At 48.5% G+C, this 21,383-nt stretch overlaps 1 protein-coding gene across 1 annotated transcript in view; it reads right to left on the bottom strand.

The window, feature by feature from the left end:
• Window positions 1-10,539: 10,539 nt before the first annotated feature.
• The window catches only part of LOC149434668 (A-type potassium channel modulatory protein KCNIP2-like), a 70,764-nt gene continuing 59,920 nt past the window's right edge, over window positions 10,540-21,383 (bottom strand). Inside the window, exons 5-8 of the mRNA XM_089663542.1 lie at window positions 19,104-19,211; window positions 16,082-16,186; window positions 15,934-15,996; window positions 10,540-10,712 (exon numbers count right to left, since the gene is read on the bottom strand). Of these exons, the coding sequence (XP_089519668.1) occupies window positions 10,665-10,712; window positions 15,934-15,996; window positions 16,082-16,186; window positions 19,104-19,211 (324 nt within the window). The 3' untranslated portion in view covers window positions 10,540-10,664. The remainder of the gene's footprint in view (window positions 10,713-15,933; window positions 15,997-16,081; window positions 16,187-19,103; window positions 19,212-21,383) is intronic.

Here is a 21,383-nt window from a genome sequence, read left to right as displayed (position 1 = left end):
GGGGTAGTTGGGGGTGCAGAGTGTTGGGGTAGTTGGGGGTGCAGAATGTTGGGGTAGTTGGGGGTGCAGAGTGTTGGGGTAGTTGGGGATGCAGGTGGTGCAGAATGTTGGGGTAGTTGGGGATGCAGAGTGTTGGGGTAGTTGGGGATCAGTGTTGGGGTAGTTGGGGGTGCAGAGTGTTGGGGTAGTTGGGGGATCAGTGTTGGGGCAGTTGGGGATGCAGGGGGTGCAGAGTGTTGGGGTAGTTGGGGGTGCAGAGTGTTGGGGTAGTTGGGGATGCAGAATGTTGGGGTAGTTGGGGGTGCAGAATGTTGGGGTAGTTGGGGGTGCAGAGTGTGGTGTAATCGGGGTACAGAGAGTGTGGAGGGGGATGCAGGGGATTCAGAGGTTGCAGGGTGGAGGAGCGTATATGCGGAGACACTGGGGAAGAGTCCCCCGTCAGGCAGGCTGTACAGATCTCCATGATCTCTCCTGGCATCCCTGGCCACACCCCCGGCCCGCCCCTTCTCCGGGAAGAATCCGGGGACAACAATGACGACAAGAGGCAGATCCGCTGCATAGCAATGTTGGATTTTATTCTTGGTTTTGTACAAAATAGACATTTGTGAGATGCCGAGCAGCTAGTACACGCTAACAAAGCACACGTCACATAGAAGTGGGCGGGTCCTCTATATACACAGCTCATGCCATTATTAGTGAGGTTTTCTTTTTTTTCTCTTTTTGTTTGTTTTTAGGTCAGTGCGGTTCAGCTTCCATATTGGGGATGAGAGGAGCATCCAGTCAATGGGACTCCGGGAGATTCTCCATAGAACATTCCTCCGAGTCGTGTAGAAAGATGAGGTTATAGAAACTTTCAGTCCACACCTGTCATGCTGGGAATCTTGACATTCACAAAAAAAAAAAAAAAAAAAGAAAGAGGCATCCCAATGTAAGGTCATGGAAGCCAGCTGGAAGGATGAAGGGATTCTTTTCAGTTCCAGCGCTGGGATATTGCTAACTGTATTTTTCGACTCTCAGCTTTTACATACATGGGCTGAGTTTCAAGCGATCGTAAATAATCTCTGTATTTATAAAGCATGCTACTATTTCTTTTTTTTTTTAACCCCTCCCCCCAATATAAAAACGACGACGGAAAAAAAGGGGAACGCCCTTTTCAATTTCTACGTCATGGAAGATTATTGCATTTATGCAAAAAAAAAAAAAAAAAAGGACACGAATGTGCATAGGATTTCTGTACTGATCTCAATTGATGTTGTCACCTTTCCGGTGACGTTTTCAGCGCATTCCCTGGAATGAGACCGTCCAATGACAACCATTGTAGATCCCGGCTGCCATGATGGCCGACAGCCTTCTCCAGAGCGGCCCTTCCAAGGACATTTCTGTGCAGGGGCGGACTGACCATTCAGTCACTCGGGCTCTGCCCGAGGGCCCGGGGTCAGTAAGGGGCCCCATGAGATGCCCCTGGTACCTTTTTTAAAGGCTTTTTTTGAGTGTGGGCAAGGACACCGGGGCCCCATGATCCCCTATTGCCCGGGGGCCCAATGAGTTGTCAGTCCGCCCGTTTCTGTATCGAAAGATTTTATTCGTTAGTCAGTTTGATACAAGTTATAAAAATTTCCAATTTATTTGGCAAAAATATATACTTTCAGCAACTTCTTTCCCCGGAAATAGTTGCCTGACTCTCAGGTGAGAGTCGGGTCTACCATGACCATTTTCAGATTCTCCTCCTACAATTCTCTCTTCTGCATCGGTTTTCCTCCAGTCCTTCAAGATCACCCAACCCCCTGAGGGCTTCCAGATTCTGGTAAGTCATCCCTAGACACCCCGCGAGCACTGGCCTAGGGTTGTGGGGAAGGGGCCCTTGTCCTCATCAACATGGGGCCAAGGTACTCTACGGGGGGGGTGCCCCTGTCTACCAAAGCACCCCACCATATCAAGGGCATGTGGCCTGGTATGGTTCAATAGGGGGGGGGTGCTCACTCATCCCCCTCCTTTAGTTTGATTTCCCCAACCTCACTAGCACCAGGAACTCTTTGGGGTGCAGAGTGTTGTGAGGCCATACATGGTTCCAATTCCGAACGATTTTCAGACGAAAATCGAACCTAAGAATAATCGGCCGATTTTCACTCTGTTAGTGGGGCAATGGCATCGGCCGATTTTCGTGGTTCCTCCCCTTTTCGTTTATTGGGCATGCTGGAAAATTTGTGAAAAATGGGCTATTTATGAAATCATTGGTGGCACCATTGGATTACAGAATGAATGAAAAATCGTTCGGAATTCGAACCGCGTATGGCCTGCATTGGGGTAGTTGGGGAAGTATGGAATGCAGAGTGTTGGGTTAGTTGGGGATGCAGCGTGTTGAGTTAGTTGGGGTAGTTGGGGGCGCAGAATGTTGAGGTAGTTGGGGATGCAGAGAGTTGGGTTAGTTGGGGATGCAGGGGGCGCAGAGTGTTGGGGTAGTTGGGGATGCAGGGGGCGCAGAGTGTTGGGTTAGTTGGGGATGCAAGGGGTGCAGAGTGTTGGGGTAGTTGAAGATGCAGGGGGCGCAGAGTGTTGGGGTAGTTGAAGATGCAGGGGGTGCAGAGTGTTGGGGTAGTTGGGGATGCAGAGTGTTGGGTTAGTTGGGGATGCAGGGGGCGCAGAGTGTTGGGGTAGTTGGGGATGCTGGGGGCGCAGAGTGTTGGGGTAGTTGAAGATGCAGGGGGTGCAGAGTGTTGGGGTAGTTGGGGATGCAGGGGGCGCAGAGTGTTGGGGTAGTTGGGGATGCAGGGGGCACAGAGCTTTGGAGTAGTTGGGGATGCAGGGGGCGCAGAGTGTTGGGGTAGTTGGGGATGCAGAATGTTGGGGTAGTTGGGGATGCAGGGGATGCAGAATGTTGGGGTAGTTGGGGATGCAGGGGGTGCAGAGTGTAGGGGTAGTTGGGGATGCAGGGGGCGCAGAATGTTGGGGTAGTTGGGGATGCAGGGGGCGCAGAATGTTGGGGTAGTTGGGGATGCAGGGGGCGCAGAATGTTGGGGTAGTTGGGGATGCAGGGGGCGCAGAATGTTGGGGTAGTTGGGGATGCAGGGGGCGCAGAGTGTTAAGGTAGTTGGGGGTGGAGAATGTTGGGGTAGTTGGGGATGCAGGGGGCGCAGAGAGTTGGGGTAGTTGGGGATGCAGGGGGCGCAGAGTGTTAAGGTAGTTGGGGGTGGAGAATGTTGGGGTAGTTGGGGATGCAGGGGGCGCAGAGTGTTGGGGTAGTTGGGGATGCAGGGGGTCTCACCAGTGCTCTATGACTATCCTGTTCCCGGCCCAGCTCGACTCCCCTCCCTCCCCTTCTTCTCCCCCTCCCCCTCTCCCTCATCTCTCTTCCTCTTCTTCATTGATGTGACCACAGGGAAGTCAGGGAATAGTGGTGCTGAGAGGATGGGAGTGGGCACCCTCTAGTGGTTGGAGACTGGAAGGACAGGTTGTGCTGACTCGCTCCCCTGCCGCTCCACCTCCTGCTCCGTGGCCAGCAGCAGGCCACGGACCAGGGGGGTGGGCGGGGGTTTGGGGGGGTCTCCTGTGCTAAAGCACTATGTGTCGCCCACAATTGTCATGGCTTCCTGTGTGTCGGTATAGTTGCTCGCACTCTTCATTGGGAGAGCGTGTGACAGGGTGACAATGCAGGAGCACAACTGGGAGACAGCGTTGTCACCCTATAACAGGAAGTGCTTGGACAGAGACCTTCATGGCAGGATCACCAAGGAGTGTATTTGTTTCAAAAAATGTGCATAGCTATTGGTCCAGTGAAACCTCTGGGACATTCGCTCTGTGCCAACGGAGCAAAACTGAATGTTCCCCTTCTATTTCCTCTACAGGTGGAATGTTACCCCTTCATAAAAGAAAAAAATCCAAAAAAAAATCGAGTGATCTGGGAAAATACCACATTATGGCCACTAGATGGAGCTGGAGAATCTAAGAAAACAAGTGTGATCCTCTGCTCCATCTAGTGGCCATAATGCAGTATTTCATGAAGGAATAAACCTTCACCCTGTAATGGGAATCGAGGGAGAACGATCGATTGCACCCGATTCGCACAGAACAAATGCTGGAGGAAGAGCTATGCTGTGAATTGCAGGGAGGATCCCATTGGTTGTAAGAGCATTCCATATTATTTCTATGATCGGGGGCCGAAGTTACCATTCTGATCCCCTGACCACCTATGTGAAGCCGTCACGGAAGATCCGAGAACTGCCGGTGCTGAGATATTCATTGGATATCATATATCTGTGGAGCGAACGTCTCACAATCTGCCAACTCACCCCCTATAATGCCCATAATGGGTGTAATCTGTGTATTTCCTGTGATCCACAGCGACATCTAGTGGCCACAATGTGGTATTTCCCCAGCTAAGGCGCTTCAGGAAAATACCTCATTCTGCCAGCAGATGGAGCTGTCCATCGTAGGAAGTACTAAGACACGTGGCAGGGGTTGTGTGCGACTTCTTACATTCTTCCTTTGGCTACCAGTACCACTTGCTACTAAAATAGGATTTTTTTTTGGTATGGTGCATTGGAGGAAAGCAACTCCCGACACGTGCGGTTCGTTTCATTCCGATTCGAAATTCAGACGAATTTTCCGCTATTCGGAGATTCGCAATTCCAATTGTAACGAATTTAAACGAATCTGAAACAACAAAACGAAATTCGTCCGACGTTCAAAATCGATTGGAATTCAAAAACAAATTTGAGAAAAAAAAATTTAATTTGAACTAGAAGACAAGAATAGCATGAAATAGAACAAAATAGAAAATAAAAGAATAGAATAAAAAAGAATAGAGTAAAACAGAAATAAAATAGAACAGGAAATAAAGGAATAGAATAGAATAGAGGAACATTTAGCAGAATATAAAATAAAAGAATAGAACAGAATACAAATGAAAAGAATAGAATGGAAAAGAATAGAGTAAAACAGAACAAAATAGAATAGAAAATAAAGGAATAGAATGGATTAGAAAAGAATAGAGTAAAAAAGAACAGAATAGAAAATAAAAGAATAGAATATAAAATAATAGAGTAAAACAGAACAAAATAGAAAATGAAAGAATAAAAAAGAATAGAATCAATTTAGAATAGAATAGAAGATATTAGAATAGGATAGAAAATCAAAGAATAGAATAGAAAAGAACAGAAAATATTAGAATAGAGAATCAAAGAATAGAATAAAAAAGAATAGCATTGAAAAGATTTAAATAGAAAATCAAGAATAGAATAGAAAAACAATGGAACAGAAGGAATATAACTGTCTTCTGAAATTTGAATGTTGAATAGAACAAATTCAATAATGGAAAATAAAAGAATAGAACAGAATACAAAAGAAAAGAATAGAGTAAAACAGAACAAAATAGAATAGAAAATAAAAGAGTAGAGTAGAATAGAATCAATTAGAATAGAATAGAAAACATTAGAAAAGGATAGAAAATATTAGAATAGAGGATCAAAGATTAGAATTGAAAAGATTTAAATAGAAAATCAAGAATAGGCTAGAAAAACAATAGCATAGAATAGAATAGATTGAATATAAATGATTTCCGAAATTTGAATTTTGAATAGAACAGAACACAAAAGAATAGATGAGAAAATAATAGAGCACAACAAAATAGAATATAAAGGAATAGAAAAGAATGAAATCAATTAGAATAGAAAAAATTAGAATAGGATAGAAAATCAAAGAATAGAATAGAAAAGAACAGAAAATATTAGAATAGAGAATCAGAGAACAGAATAGAAAAGATTTAAATAGAAAATCAAGAATAGAATAGAAAAAATATAACTGTCTGCCGAAATTTGAATTTTGAAGAGAACACATTCAATAATAGAAAATAAAAGAATAGAATAGAAAAGAATAGTTTTAAACGGAACAGAATAGAATAGAAAATAAAGGAATAGAATAGTAAAGAATATAATCTAAGTTTATAGAACCAAAATCGCAACTTTTTGCTTTAAAAAAAGTCCCCGCCCCTTTCCAAAAAACGCACCGGGGTGAAAACGCGGAGATGTGAACGTGTCCCACAGGAAATCATGTTACATGGACTGCGCTGCGTTTCTGCAAACGTTGATGAAAACGCAGAGGTGTGAGCCCGGGGTGAGTCATTCAACCTACTTTCCTGCAGACGCCCATTTGGGACAGCTTCTGGTAAGCTTCGGTTTGCCCTGCTGCGACTCTGCCACTTTCAGTGCGACTTGATGCCACTTCCAGTGTGACTCTGCAGTGCGACTTGATGCCACTTCCAGTGTGACTCTGCAGTGCGACTTGATGCCACTTCCAGTGTGACTCTGCAGTGCGACTTGATGCCACTTCCAGTGTGACTCTGCAGTGCGACTTGATGCCACTTCCAGTGTGACTCTGCACTGCGACTTGATGCCACTTCCAGTGTGACTCTGCAGTGCGACTTGATGCCACTTCCAGTGTGACTCTGCAGTGCGACTTGATGCCACTTCCAGTGTGACTCTGCAGTGCGACTTGATGCCACTTCCAGTGTGACTCTGCAGTGCGACTTGATGCCACTTCCAGTGTGACTCTGCAGTGCGACTTGATGCCACTTCCAGTGTGACTCTGCAGTGCGACTTGATGCCACTTCCAGTGTGACTTTGGCTTTTGTGAAAAAAAAAACCCTCTGAAGTCGGATGTCGCATCAAAGTCGCACAGATGAAGACCCTCCTTGCTGCTTTTGTGATTTCTGCATTGCAGTCTATGGACTGGAGTCGCACCGAAGACGCAGAAAAGTAGCGCTGGAACTATGAATATGTTTTGACTCACAATGGAAGTCGCATCCAGTCCCATGATATCCAGTCACGTGATAAGTCGCATCAGTGTGAACCGAGGCTACACACAACACACATCAAGGGACAGAAGTGCGCTTTGTGGGCGTGGCCCCCCGCAGGTCACACCTACTCATTATCATATACATGTCACAAACACCTCGCTAGCCAATCCTGACATTCTAAGGTGAGAAACAACAAAATCTGATGACAGAAGAAACATTGTTTCGGGATTCAAATAATTTTTTGGTCACATGACCTGCAGAATTCTAAAATGCAGTACGGCGATGCAGGCGTGTTGTAGGTACAAATGAGGCGGTATCATCTCGGCTCGATTCCCCGGCTGCTGTCTCATTACATTTCCCAGCATGCCTTGCGAGCCTAGGCTGGGTTTATTATGTTCACATTTGCATTGAAGTCACTAGGGGCCGTTTTTGCATTGAAGTCTACGGGGATGTGATTTTGCATTAAAGTCTATGGGATGCAATTTTGCTTTGACATCACTAGGGGGCATTTTTGCATTAAAGTCTATGGGAACGTGATTTAGCCTGAAAGTCTATTGGACGCGATTTTACATTGAAGACACTAGGGGCGTTTTTGCATGAAAGTCTATGGGAAGTGACTTTGCATGAAAATCGATGGGGCTTGATTTTGAATTGAAGTCACTAGTGGGTGGTTTTGCATTGAAGTCTATGTGGATGTGGTTTTGCAATTAAGTCACTAAAGGACGTTTTTGCAAAAAAAGTCTATAAGGAGGCGCAATTTTGCATTTAAGTCGCTAGGGGACATTTTTGTATGAAAGTCTATGGGACGTGTTTTTGCATGAAAGTCTATGGGAAGCAATTTTGCATGAAAGTCTATGGGACACGACTTTGCATGTGAGTTGCCTGACACATTTATTTTATAATAGAACAGAGAAGCCATTATCGGCACCTTGCCTTTGGTCTGCACTATAGAGGGCTCGAGGCTCTGCAGCAAGCAGGGGGCACTGTAGGAGGCTGAGTGGCACTATGGGAAGTTGGGGGGCATTGTGAAGGTTGAAGGCTCCCTGGGGCCAGAGGGTACTGTGGGCCACTATGGGAGGTTGAGGGACACTATGGGAGCTGGTCTGCACTATAAAGGGCTGGAGGCTCTGCAGCAAGCTGGGGGGCACTGTGGGAAGTTTGGTGGGCATTGTGGAGGTTGAAGGCTCTCAGGGGGCCTGTGGGCCACTATTGGAAGTTGGGGGGCATTGTGGAGGTTGAAGGCTCTCAGGGGGCCTGTGGGCCACTATTGGAAGTTGGGGGGCATTGTGGAGGTTGAAGGCTCTCAGGGGGCCTGTGTGCCACTATGGGAGGTTGGGGAGCATTGTGGAGGTTGAAGGCTCTCAGGGGGCCTGTGGGCCACTATTGGAAGTTGGGGGGCATTGTGGAGGTTGAAGGCTCTCAGGGGGCCTGTGGGCCACTATTGGAAGTTGAGGGGCATTGTGGAGGTTGAAGGCTCTCAGGGGGCCTGTGTGCCACTATGGGAGGTTGGGGAGCATTGTGGAGGTTGAAGGCTCTCAGGGGGCCTGTGTGCCACTATGGGAGGTTGGGGAGCATTGTGGAGGTTGAAGGCTCTCTGGGACTAGGGGGCAATGTGGGCCACTATGGGAGGTTGAGGGACACTATAGAGGGCTGGGGCCTCTGCACCAAGCCGAGGGGCACTGTAGGAGGCTGAGTGACACTGTGGGAAGTTTGGTGGGCATTGTGAAGGTTGAAGGCTCTCAGTGTGCACTGTGGGCCACTATGGGAGGTTGGGGGACACTATGGGAGGTTAGGGGGGACTATGGGAACTGGTCTGCATTATAGAAGGCTGGAGGCTCTTCAGCAAGCTGAGGGCACTGTAGGAGGCTGAGTGGCACTGTGGAACGTTTGGTAGGCATTGTGGAGGTTGAAGGCTCTCAGGGGGCACTGTGGGAGGTTGGGGGGCACTATGGGAGCCGCTCTGCACTATAAAGGTCTGGAGGCTCTGTAGCAAACTGAGGGGCACTGTAGGAGGCTGAGTGGCACTGTGGGAGGTTGGGGGGCACTGTGGGAGGCTGGGTGGCACTGTAGGAGGTTGGGGGGCACTGTGGGAGGCTGGGTGGCACTGTAGGAGGTTGGGGGGCACTGTGGGAGGCTGGGTGGCACTGTGGGAGGTTGGGGGGCACTGTGGGAGGTTGGGGGACACTGTGGGAGGCTAAGTGGCACTGTAGGAGGTTGGGGGGCACTGTGGGAGGTTGGGGGGCACTGTGGGAGGTTGGGGGACACTGTGGGAGGCTGAGTGGCACTGTAGGAGGCTGAGTGGCACTGTGGGAGGTTGGGGGGCACTGTGGGAGGTTGGGGGGCACTGTGGGAGGTTGGGGGGCACTGTAGGAGGCTGAGTGGCACAGTGGGAGGTTGGGGGGCACTGTGGGAGGTTGGGGGGCACTGTGGACGGTTAAGGGACCTCTGTTTTTCTGGAAGCCCATGAGAGTGGAGGCCACGGGCCGCTGATGCCTGACTTTGCACGCCTTCCTCCTGGTCTCCTGGGTCCAACGGTCACCCCACCAGAAGTCATAATTCAGCTAAATGTAGGGACTGGAAGGCTAACAATCCAATGGCTTCTCATATCTCTTGGGGAATCCCGCTCAGAAACCCCCCCCCTGCACCCGCGTTCCCAGCTCCGCCCCAATGCCACACCCATCACAAGAGCGTCTCACTCCCTACTAGAGCTTGAATCGGTTTTATAACAAGAAAGCAGCCGGAAGTGCAAATCTGTGACCCGATACCAACCAACCCGAATCAAGATATCAGTTTTGGGGGGGCGGACTGGCCCTTTAAATAGATTCTGTCTATCTCCAGGCCCGGGGCGGACTGACAACTCATGGGGCCCCCGGGCAATAGGGGATCATGGGGCCCCTGTGTCCTTGCCCAAACTCAAAGAACACCCAAAAAAGCCTATAAAAGGCACCAGGGGCATTTCATGGGGCCCCCTACTGATCCCGGGCAACTCATGGGGTCCCCGGGCAATAGGGGATCATGGGGCCCCTGTGTCCTTGCCCACACTCAAAGAACACTCAAAAAAGCCTATAAAAGGTACCAGGGGCATTTCATGGGGCCCCCTACTGATCCCGGACAACTCATGGGGCCCCCAGGCAATAGGGGATCATGGGGCCCCTGTGTCCTTGCCCAAACTCAAAGAACACCCAAAAAAAGCCTATAAAAGGTACCAGGGGCATTTCATGGGGCCCCCTACTAACCCCGGGCCCTCGGGCAGTGCCCGAGTGCTCGAATGGTCAGTCCGCCCCTGCTCCAGGCATGGAAAATGTATGTATTAATGGGACCCAGCAGATCCGACTGTCTGTCCTACGAGGGACCGCCGTGAATGTGCTCTGCAAGGTGCCGCAGAATCGATCGACTCCATAGAAACGAATCATCCTGATAAATATCGATACGTGGCTACAGATGCAGCAACATTGTCCACGTTTCCCCAAGAAAAGGAACATTTACGTCGCGATTTCCTGATTCTGGACAAAAACCTTCATCTCTGTAAAAGGATACAGAAGGTCCCCGTGATATATGGAAAAGAAAATAAAATCGAACGATAGTTGAACTTTTTTTTCCAAATCCAATCAGTATTCTGGACGGATCCACTAGGTGGCAGTGTGCTAACGTCGGGAAACTGGAGTTTTTGGAATCTTCGGCGGGAGGTTTCCTTTGTCCCCCCCTACCTTTTTTTTTTTTTTTCTTTTTTTAAGTGTTTACAACAGCCGTAAAGTAGTACAGAGATTATAATTGCATTTTAGTTTGCATCAGACACACTATTCTGTAATTGTGCAGCCAGAAGAATGTCTATTCAAAAGTGCGATCCCGAAATCCGTTCCTTCGCCGCTTTTTGCTAAATGACGTTGTCGAAGAGCTGCATGGATCTCATAATGTTTTCATCCTGCGATTGGAAACAAAAAAAAAACAAAAAACAATACAATATAACAAAATGTAACAAGTAATTGAATTGATTACCGTTCATCAGGGGTGGGCAACTGCGGCCCTCCAGCTGTTAGTGAACTACAAGTCCCATCATGCCTCTGCCTTTGGGAATCATGCTTGTAACTGTCAGTTTTGCAATGCCTCATGGGACTTGTAGTTCTACAACAGCTGGAGGGCCACAGTTGCCCACCCCTGCCGTACATGAACCGATTTCCTCCCGCCCACGGGTCATTTAACTGCTGGCGGGCGTCACAGCCAAGCTTGATGACATCGCGGCTTTACTTCCTGGTTTTCAGCACGCATGCGCGCCCCCTGCTGGCCAGTGCTTGTAAGCAGGTTTCGGCCAGGGGCGGACTGACAACGCATGGGGCCCCCGGGGAATAGGGGATCATGGGGCCCCTGTGTCCTTGCCCAAACTCAAAAAAGCCTATGAAAAATGTACCAGGGGCATCTCATGGGGCCCCCTATGGACCCGAGTTTCCAAATAGTCAGTCTGCCCCTGGTTTCGGCCAATGATTTTGGTTGTATACCTGCTGATCGGCTGTGGCCAATCGCAGCACAAGGTTCTGTGTTTGCAAACACACAGAACTCTGTATACAGACACCTGGTTATTTCTTCTCCCTGAAATCAAATCGGAGTTCGGCCATATCTGTCAGTAAAAGCCTCACACATTACACTCGTTTTGGCGCACATTTAACCCCTTGGTTGCCCCTGGATGTTAACCCCTTCCCAGCCGGTATCACTAGTACAGTGACAGTGTCAGGGGTAGACTGACCATTGGGGTACTCTGGTACTGCCCGAGGGCCCAGGGTCAGTAGGTGGCCCCATGAGATGCCCCTGGTACCTTTCATAGGCTTTTTTGGGTGTGGTTTGAGTGTGGGCGAGGACACAGGGGCCCCATGATCCCCTATTGCCCGGGGGCCCCATGCGTTGTCAGTCCGCCCCTGGACAGTGTAAGGTATATCTGATCACTGTATTAGTGTTGTTAGCGACCTCTGTGTCAGTTGGTGTCCCTCCCAGCCAGGGTCTGTTAGCGCCAGATTGCCCGCCGCAGCCTTTTTACATAATGCGGAGGATTAACCCCTTAGGTTCCACAGTGAGTATAACAAGCACGCTTTACTGCATCTACAGACTGATTGTACTGCTGTGGGTTTAGTTTACTTGCTTGGCTGGTATACTAATCCCTGTAGGTTCATGTGGACGCTATAAAGCAAAAAGTTTGTGAACACCTGACCATCACACCTATATGAGCTTGTTGGACGTTGGATTCCCAAACTATGGTCAGAGTTGCCCAAGTGGAAGCAGGTGAGTAGAGCAGGTCCCCTAAGGTGCCCCGGGGTCCCCCTACATCAGTGTTTCTCAACTCCAGTCCTCATGGACCCCCAACAGGTCATGTTTTCAGGATTTCCATTATTTTGCACAGGTGATTTGATCAGTTTCACTGCCTTAGTAATTACCTCAGCTGTTTCATCTGAGGGAAATCCTGAAAACATGACCTGTTGGGGGTCCATGAGGACTGGAGTTGAGAAACACTGCCCTACATAGACCCTGAGAGTGAAGGAGTAACATCTAGCTACTGTGCTCCTGCTCTTCCCTCCCTCTTGGGGGAGGGAAGGGTGCCCCGGGGTCCCCCTACATGGACCCTGAGAGTGAAGGAGCAACATCTAGCTACCGTTTTCCTGCTCTTCCCTCCCTCTTGGGGGAGGGGAGGGTGCCCCGGGGTCCCCCTACATGGACCCTGAGAGTGAAGGAGTATCATCTAGCTACCATGCTCCTGCTCTTCCCTCCCTCTTGGGGGAGGGAAGGGTGCCCCGTGGTCCCCCTACATAAACCCCGAGAGTGAAGGAGTAACATCTAGCTACCGCCGTGTTCCTGCTCTTCCCTCCCTCTTGCTGGAGGGAAGGGTGAACCGGGGTCCCCCTACATAGACCCTGAGAGTGAAGGAGTAACATCTAGCTAATGTGCTCCTTCTCTTCCCTCCCTCTTGGGGGAGGGGAGGGTGCCCCGGGGTCCCCCTACATAGACCCTGAGAGTGAAGGAGTAACATCTAGCTACTGTGCTCCTTCTCTTCCCTCCCTCTTGGGGGAGGGAAGGGTGCCCCGGGGTCCCCCTACATGGACCCTGAGAGTGAAGGAGTATCATCTAGCTACCATGCTCCTGCTCTTCTCTCCCTCTTGGGGGAGGGAAGGGTGCCCCGTGGTCCCCCTACATAAACCCCGAGAGTGAAGGAGTAACATCTAGCTACCGCCGTGTTCCTGCTCTTCCCTCCCTCTTGCTGGAGGGAAGAGTGAACCGGGGTCCCCCTACATAGACCCTGAGAGTGAAGGAGTAACATCTAGCTACTGTGCTCCTTCTCTTCCCTCCCTCTTGGGGGAGGGGAGGGTGCCCCGGGGTCCCCCTACATAGACCCTGAGAGTGAAGGAGTAACATCTAGCTACTGTGCTCCTTCTCTTCCCTCCCTCTTGGGGGAGGGGAGGGTGCCCCGGAGTTCCCCTACATAGACCCTGAGAGTGAAGGAGTAACATCTAGCTACTGTGCTCCTTCTCTTCCCTCCCTCTTGGGGGAGGGGAGGGTGCCCCGGAGTTCCCCTACATAGACCCTGAGAGTGAAGGAGTAACGTCTAGCTACCGTGCTCCTGCTCTTCCCTCCAGTTCATCTCAAAGGTGTCCAGTAGGGTTGAGATATGGACTTTGTACAGGACACCTAACTTCCTCCACAACAATTCCAACTACTCATCAACAGCTTGTGGACAACTGACCACCTGTTATGAATGTAGCGCCCTCCTACCCTCCTAGTAGGTTGCTGGTAGAAATAGTAGTCAGAGGAGCAGGATTTGATTGCTTTTGGTTATTCTGGGTCCTACTGGTTGCAGTTTCAACTACTTCCCTCTGTCCTGTAGTAGGTTCTAGAGGGTTAGAAGAGGAAGACCCTGGGTTTAATATTCATACAGCTTCAGCCAATCTCTGGTCAATGAGATAACCAGCATGGGGCTGAGGTGTGTATAAATAGTCTGGGGCCTTAAAACGATAGAATCCTTGCCCTGGAGGACATGGCCCAGCCTGAAGGGCTGCTGCCCTTCTGGGCAGATTAGCTGAAGAATGCAGGGGTTTCAATGAAGTCCCAGCTTAGGGAGAACTGGGGGCCCTACTACTAAAGCTGCTGAGTTTTGGAGAAAGTCTGCAGAGGATCTGGCCTGGAGGGCCTGTCTGGTACCGGAAGGAGGCATCCATGTACACAAGGACACAGTGAGTAGAGGCCTGAGATAGAGAGAGATCCTAGAGACTGTAGCTGCTTAACCCTTGAAGAGACTGTTCCAGAGTTGCTGGCTTAGGGCAGCTTTCATAGTGGGAGTCCCCTAAGCTGTAGGTCCTCTATCTGTTATCACAAGAGGTCTACCCTGAAGAGTTTGCTTAGTACCAGAGAGTGCCCTCTCTTTCAGTTTCCAGCACATTTGAAGAATCCCAAGGCTCACCCCAAACCCAACCAAGTTTAACCAGCATTAAACTTCAAAAAAGACACTCAGGGCCTGGGTATTGTGTTCAGAGCAGGGGCGGACTGACCATTTGGAAACTCGGGCACTGCCCGAGGGCCCGGGGTTAGTAGGGGGCCCCATGAGTTGCCCCTGGTACCTTTTTCATAGGCTTTTTTGAGTTTGGCCAAGGACACAGGGGCCCCATGATCCTCTATTGCCCGGGGGCCCCATGAGTTGTCAGTCCGCCCCTGGTTCAGAGACTGGGAAAATTCTGTGTGCCTGACTGCTCGCACCCACTTGGGAATAGAACTTGGAACAAACCCGTCAGGGGTCAGTGTGCTACAGGAAGACCAAGCCAGCCTGCATGGCAGGTTGTCTGCATGAGCACCCGCACATGTGCATAATTCAGTAATAGAATTTTGCATGGCCAACATTTGTGTGTGGATATGTTCAGGTTCCTTGCAAATCGAGGTGCCAAGTGGGCCATTTAAGCCTGAGAGCTACAGTATTGTACCTACGACCTACAATTCTGCATCGGATCCTGACCTTTTCTTACCAACCTGGTCTGAATTCCGAATCTTCTCTGGCTCTCCCCAGTCTGCTGTGGTGCTCCTGTTTTGACCCTGGCTTTGTTCTTGACTACTTCCCTTCTACCCTGCTGCCCGCAAGTCCATGAATTTATCATTGCCTGTTGTATTGTTACCGTCTCGCCTGGCTGTTGCCCAAATAGACTTTTTTTAGGGGAATTGACCTTGGATGGAGTAAGGGGTGCATGGGATGCCCAAGGGACTGTAAACTGAGGAAAACTTCCTAACAACTATGTACAAGTCTGCAAAGAAGGGTTTCCTCTTCTAGGAGAGCTCTCCAGCCTCTCCTGGCGTACCACCCCAGACCCCAGATAAGTCATCTTCTATCCAGCAATCTAGAGGAATCCCTGAGCGAAGGGGATTCAGTGGCTACTACTGTAAAGGTGGACAGTCCTTAGAACAGAGCGAGTCAGGTTTCCAACCCAAATGCTTTTCCCTTGTCTGGCCCAGGGGGTGCAGGATTACTCACTCAGTCCTGTGAGCCGGTGGGTTGGTAGCTGCTTTCAGGCCTTCCGCTGGACTGGCTCCACAGGCGGTCCTCGCTCTGGGGGCCGATGAGGTCTGAGTGATCCTACTTTCCAGCTTCCTGCCTGTAGGTAGGCCCCTTCCCACTGGGTCCCCTCCCCAGGCTCCTGCATCTCGTCTTCTCACTCCATCTTCCATGTGAACTCTCCTGCTGCTGAGCATGCTCAAACATAATTAAAGGCTGTCCCAACCCCATACCAAGCCTCTCCTGCCTGGGGATTGGTCAGGATCCTTTAAGACCTCACCACCACCCACTGAGTTCCAGAGACTTCTCCAAATCTCTAGATCAGTTGGAGGCATCAGTGAACTGATCTGCAGAGCTTCTCAGCCCTGATCCGAATTTGACCCCTCTGATTATCACCCAGGCTGCTACTCGGCCTTCTATTTAAAAAAAATAATAATTAGTTAGCTCCCCCCTGCTAACTAGGAGGGTGCTACATTTCTAAGAGAGGGTTTCCACCCACTCTCTTCTCTCAGTGGCCAAACAGAGCACTGGAGGAGCAAAAAGAAGATAAGAACGGGCAGGGCAAAGGTTCACTTAACCATTCACAAAATGAATATCTGTCCAGTATGGAGGTCGTAAATAGCCACATTACCTTCTGACATGATTCTATGAATTCTTCGATTGTGACTACACCATCCTTATTTCTATCCATTTTCTAGGGAAAAAGAAAGATGGACGTGTTAAATATGCAGAGCGGTATGGCAGACACAGTATAGAGAAGGCTTGGCCTGGAAGTTCACCTGGAAAAAGTTCTCCACGTGCTCTCTGGGTGCCTCTTCCCTCATATTCGGGTACGTGTACTTGCCCATCATGTCGTATATGGATTTCATGATGTCCATCATCTCCTACAAGAAGACAACAGAAATAGTAGCATAATAACTTCAGTGATCAAATATATATCATCTGATGTAGGTCTAGAGAGCCCCGTTCCCTTCCTGAGAACCCTGCCTTTAAATTCAAGGCATTGTGGGTCTACAGAACGCAACCTCTTCATTTTAAAAGGTGGGGCAAAGTAAAACTAATCATTGAATGGAGATTTCAGAGCAGGTTTTGAACACCAATACTGGGAAGCATTGATATTGTAGATCCAACTTTTTTTTTTTTTACCACAGAGGAGCCCTTAAAATAACTATTAGGACTCAGGAACCCCTGCTAAAATCAATTCATTGGTGGTCAGTGAGAAGAATGCCCCTTACATTGGTGGTCAGTGGGAAGAATGTCTCCTACATTGGGGGTCAGTGGGAAGAATGCCCCTTACATTGGTGGTCAGTGGGAAGAATGTCTCCTACATTGGGGGTCAGTGGGAAAAATGCCCCTTACATTGGTGGTCAGTGGGAAGAATGTTCCTTACATTGGGGGTCAGTGGGAAGAAGGTCCCTTACATTGGTGGTCAGTGGGAAGAATGTCCCTTACATTGGTGGTCAGTGGGAAGAATGCCCCTTACATTGGTGGTCAGTGGGAAGAATGTCCCTTACATGGGTGGTCAGTGGGAAGAATGTCCCTTACATTGGAGGTCAGTGGGAAGAATGTCCCTTACATTGGTGATCAGTGGGAAGAATGTCCCTTACATTGGTGATCAGTGGGAAGAAGGTCCCTTACAATGGTGGTCAGTGGGAAGAATGTCCCTTACATTGGTGGTCAGTGGGAAGAATGTCCCTTACATTGGTGATCAGTGGGAAGAATGCTCCTTACATTGGTGGTCAGTGGGAAGAATGTTCCTTACATTGGTGGTCAGTGGGAAGAATGTCCCTTACATTGGGGGTCAGTGGGAAGAATGTTCCTTACATTGGCGGTCAGTGGGAAGAATGTCCCTTACATTGGTGGTCAGTGGGAAGAATGTTCCTTACACTGGTGATCAGTGGGAAGAATGCTCCTTACATTGGGGGTCAGTGGGAAGAATGTCCCTTACATTGGGGGTCAGTGGGAAGAATGTCCCTTACATTGGTGGTCAGTGGGAAGAATGCTCCTTACATTGGGGGTCAGTGGGAAGAATGCTCCTTACATTGGGGGTCACTGGGAAGAATGTTCCTTACACTGGTGATCAGTGGGAAGAATGCTCCTTACATTGGGGGTCAGTGGGAAGAATGTCCCTTACATTGGGGGTCAGTGGGAAGAATGTCCCTTACATTGGAGGTCAGTGGGAAGAATGCTCCTTACATTGGTGGTCAGTGGGAAGAATGCTCCTTACATTGGGGGTCAGTGGGAAGAATGTCCCTTACATTGGGGGTCAGTGGGAAGAATGTCCCTTACATTGGTGGTCAGTGGGAAGAATGCTCCTTACGTTGGTGGTCAGTGGGAAGAATGTCCCTTACATTGGGGGTCAGTGGGAAGAATGCTCCTTACATTGGAGGTCAGTGGGAAGAATGTCCCTTACATTGGGGGTCAGTGGGAAGAATGTCCCTTACATTGGGGGTCGGTGGGAAGAATTCTCCTTACATTGGTGATCAGTGGGAAGAATGTCCCTTACATTGGTGATCAGTAGGAAGAATGTCCCTTACATTGGTGATCAGTGAGAAGAATGTCCCTTACATTGGGGGTCGGTGGGAAGAATTCTCCTTACATTGGTGATCAGTGGGAAGAATGTCCCTTACATTGGTGATCAGTAGGAAGAATGTCCCTTACATTGGTGATCAGTGGGAAGAATGTCCCTTACATTGGGGGTCAGTGGGAAGAATGCTCCTTACATTGGTGATCAGTGGGAAGAATGCTCGTAATATGGGTGGTCAGTAGAAAGAATGTTCCCTACACTAGTGGTCAATGAGAAGAACCCTCATTACATTGGTGGTCAGAATGCCACCCTCAAGACATTGATGTCCAACCCTGGCACTTCCAAGTAGCATGCCCCCAGAACTATGAAAGCACCGTCAGATGGGAGGTCAACCAGTCACAACTCAAGAAGTCCCTAGCAACCTCTGAAGGAATCGTTAAAAATGTCTGTTGTAGATTATAGGTTTCAGATGAAGGACCATATTTTTCATTAGGCACAGAAGATTCTGTGCCTATAGATGGCAAATGGAAGCCATGTATAAAAATTCCAAAACGGGTGCTGGACCAATAAGCTGAGAGCACAAAAACTTCAATTTCAGGTGATTATTCGGCAAGACACCGTAAAACAGCTCCTCAGAGTGACCTGCTTGTGTACTTATCCTGCTGATCAGTGGGAGCCTCTCTATTGCTATAGTCCGGATCTCCAAGCCTGACCCCTGACTGTGACCCTGTTAACAAACCTCCCTTGAGTGGACATCTAAAATCCCTGAGACTACTGCTGGGTACCACCATCTTGGATTTGCAGCAGACACAAAGCAGTTATTCCATTGACACTCTATATCAGCCTTTCTCAACCGCCTTATTCCATAGGAATCCTTGAAATCATTTTCAGGTCTCAGGGAACCCCTGCTAGGACTACTCTATTAGGAGCCATTTGGAAAATGCCCCATACATTGGTGGTGATCAGTGGGGAGCATGCCCCAGAATGCCACCCTGCAGTCATGTGCAATGTGATTTTGATACTGGAATTATGAAGATACCATCAAATGGATGCTCAGTTGGCCACAGCTCAAGGAAGTCTTGGACACCTCTTGAGGAACCCTAGGGTTCCTTGGAACTCTGGTTGAGAATGGCTGCTCTACGGTATTCCCCAGCTGCTACATAAAAGGTTATGGGGGTGGGGAGTGGAGAGGACTATGCTGTACATAGGAAGGGGGAACGTGCTAGAGAATTGACTCTCTTCATTTTTGTGGACGCTGGTTTGGACACTCGTACCTCTTTAGTTATGCAGCCATCTTTGTTTAGGTCGTACAAATTAAAGGCCCAGTTCAGTTTGTCGTCTATACTCCCTCGCAAGATGACTGACAATCCCGCTACAAAATCCTACAGGAGAGAGAACACTGGTCAGAGACGTGTCATAGAAACATCCAGCAATCTACTTTGTAACACCATAAAGCCGTGCAAACAGCAACACTGAGGTGCAAAGTGCGGTATCCCACCATGACCCGGCTTATTGCAGAAAAAGAAGAACCGTGATTGGCCGTTCTAGGCATTGAATTATATAAGTCTTCCTCAGGGGCGGACTGACAACTCATGGGGCCCCCGGGCAATAGGGGATCATGGGGCCCTTGTATCCTTGCCCAAACTAAAAAAAGCCTATGAAAAAGGTACCAGGGGCATCTCATGGGGCCCCCTACTGACCCCGGGCCCTCGGGCAGTGCCCGAGTTTTCAAATGGTCAGTCCGCCCCTGGTCTTCCTAAATAAGACTGAAGGAATCCAGAACTCTGAGGTCCACCCTTCCCTTGATCCTGTGATGTCATCAATTTGCCCCGCTGCTCCCCATACGGAAGAAAAATATATTTGAAATGCTACAATTTTGTCCGTATTCAATATATTTCAAAATATATTTCAATAAATAAATTATTTATATATATATATATACAGTTGTGTTCACAATAATAGCAGTGTGTTGAAAAAAGTGAATAAAGCTGAAAATCCTTCTAATAGCTTTTATTTCCATCCACACAAATGCATTGGGAACACGACACATTCTATTCCAAATCACAACATGAAGAAAAATACATCAAATTTGTGTTGTTCCTCTAAAAAATGGAAGAAAAGTGAATATTAGACGGTTCAAAAAAATCGCAGTGTTTGTATTCTTCTTTACAAACTCAAACATTCACTATATAAACTGAGAAATGTTTGAAGATTTTGCTTTCCTTTGAATGACTTCATGAATATTTGGTTGTAGTCGCACTGTTTCTGAAAACTGCTGTACATCTGTGTTGCATGGAGTCACCCAACTTCTGGCCCCTGTGATCAGGTATTCCAGCCCAGGATGATTGGACCACATTCCACAGTTCTTCTCTATTTCTTGGTTTTGCCTCAGAAACTGCATTTTTGATGTCACTCCACAAGTTTTCTATTGGATGAAGATCCGGGGATTGGGCTGGCCACTCCATAACGTCAATCTTGTTGGTCTGGAACCAAGATGTTGCACGTTTACTGGTGTGTTTGGGGTCGTTGTCTTGTTGGAACCCCCATTTCAAGGGCATTTCCTCTTCAGTATAAGGCAGCATGACCTCTTCAAGTATTCTGATGTATTCAAACTGATCCATGATCCCTGGTATGCGATAAATAGGCCCAACACCGTAGTATGAGAAACATCCCCATATCATGATGCTTGCACCACCATGCTTCACGGTCTTCACAGTGTACTGTGGCTTGAATTCAGTGTTTGGGGGTCGTCTGACAAACTGTCTCCGCCCACTAGACCCAAAAAGAACAATCTTACTTCCATCAGTCCACAAAATGTTGCGCCATTTCTCTTTAGGCCGGTCAATGTGCTCTTTGGCAGATTGTAACCTCTTCAGCACGTCTTTTTCCCAACAGTGGGACTTTGCGGGGACTTCTTGCAGATAGCTTGGCTTCACATAGGCGTCTTCTAATTGTAACAGTCCTCACAGGGAACGTCACACCTTCTTTCATCTTCCTGGAGCTGATTGTTGGCTGAGTCCTCACAGGGAACGTCACACCTTCTTTCATCTTCCTGGAGCTGATTGTTGGCTGAGTCCGCCCCATTTTGGCTATTCTTCTATCCATTCCAATGGTAGTTTTTCGCTTTCTTCCACGTCTTTCAGGTTTTGGTTGCCATTTTAAAGCATTTGCCATCATTTTAGCTGAGCAGCCGATCGTTTTCTGCACTTCTTTATATGTTTTCCCCTCCAATCAACTTTTTAATCAAGGTACGCTGTTCTTCTGAACAATGTCTGGGACGACCCATTTTCCTCAGAATTTCAGAGAGAAATGCACTGTAACCAGCATGTCCAACATTTGCTGCCTTCCTTCCTTAAATAAGGGCAATAATTGCCACCTGTTTTTCAAAGAATGAATGACCTCACTAATAGAACTCCACACTGCTATTATTTTGAACACGCCCCTTTCAATGAGTGATTCAATGACACAGAATCAGCAGCATGCATGTCATGACTGTTGGGTCTGTTGGATTTCTATGACTCTACTACACCTGCTAGGAAATTATTTGCCATGTA

The sequence above is a fragment of the Staurois parvus genome, unplaced genomic scaffold (assembly GCF_062004578.1).
Source record: "Staurois parvus isolate SC_StPar_1 unplaced genomic scaffold, SC_StPar_1.0 ptg001715l, whole genome shotgun sequence".
Lineage (NCBI taxonomy): Eukaryota > Metazoa > Chordata > Amphibia > Anura > Ranidae > Staurois > Staurois parvus.
The sequence above is the reverse complement of the archived record's forward strand: the minus strand, read 5'-3'. Positions and strand labels throughout refer to the sequence as shown.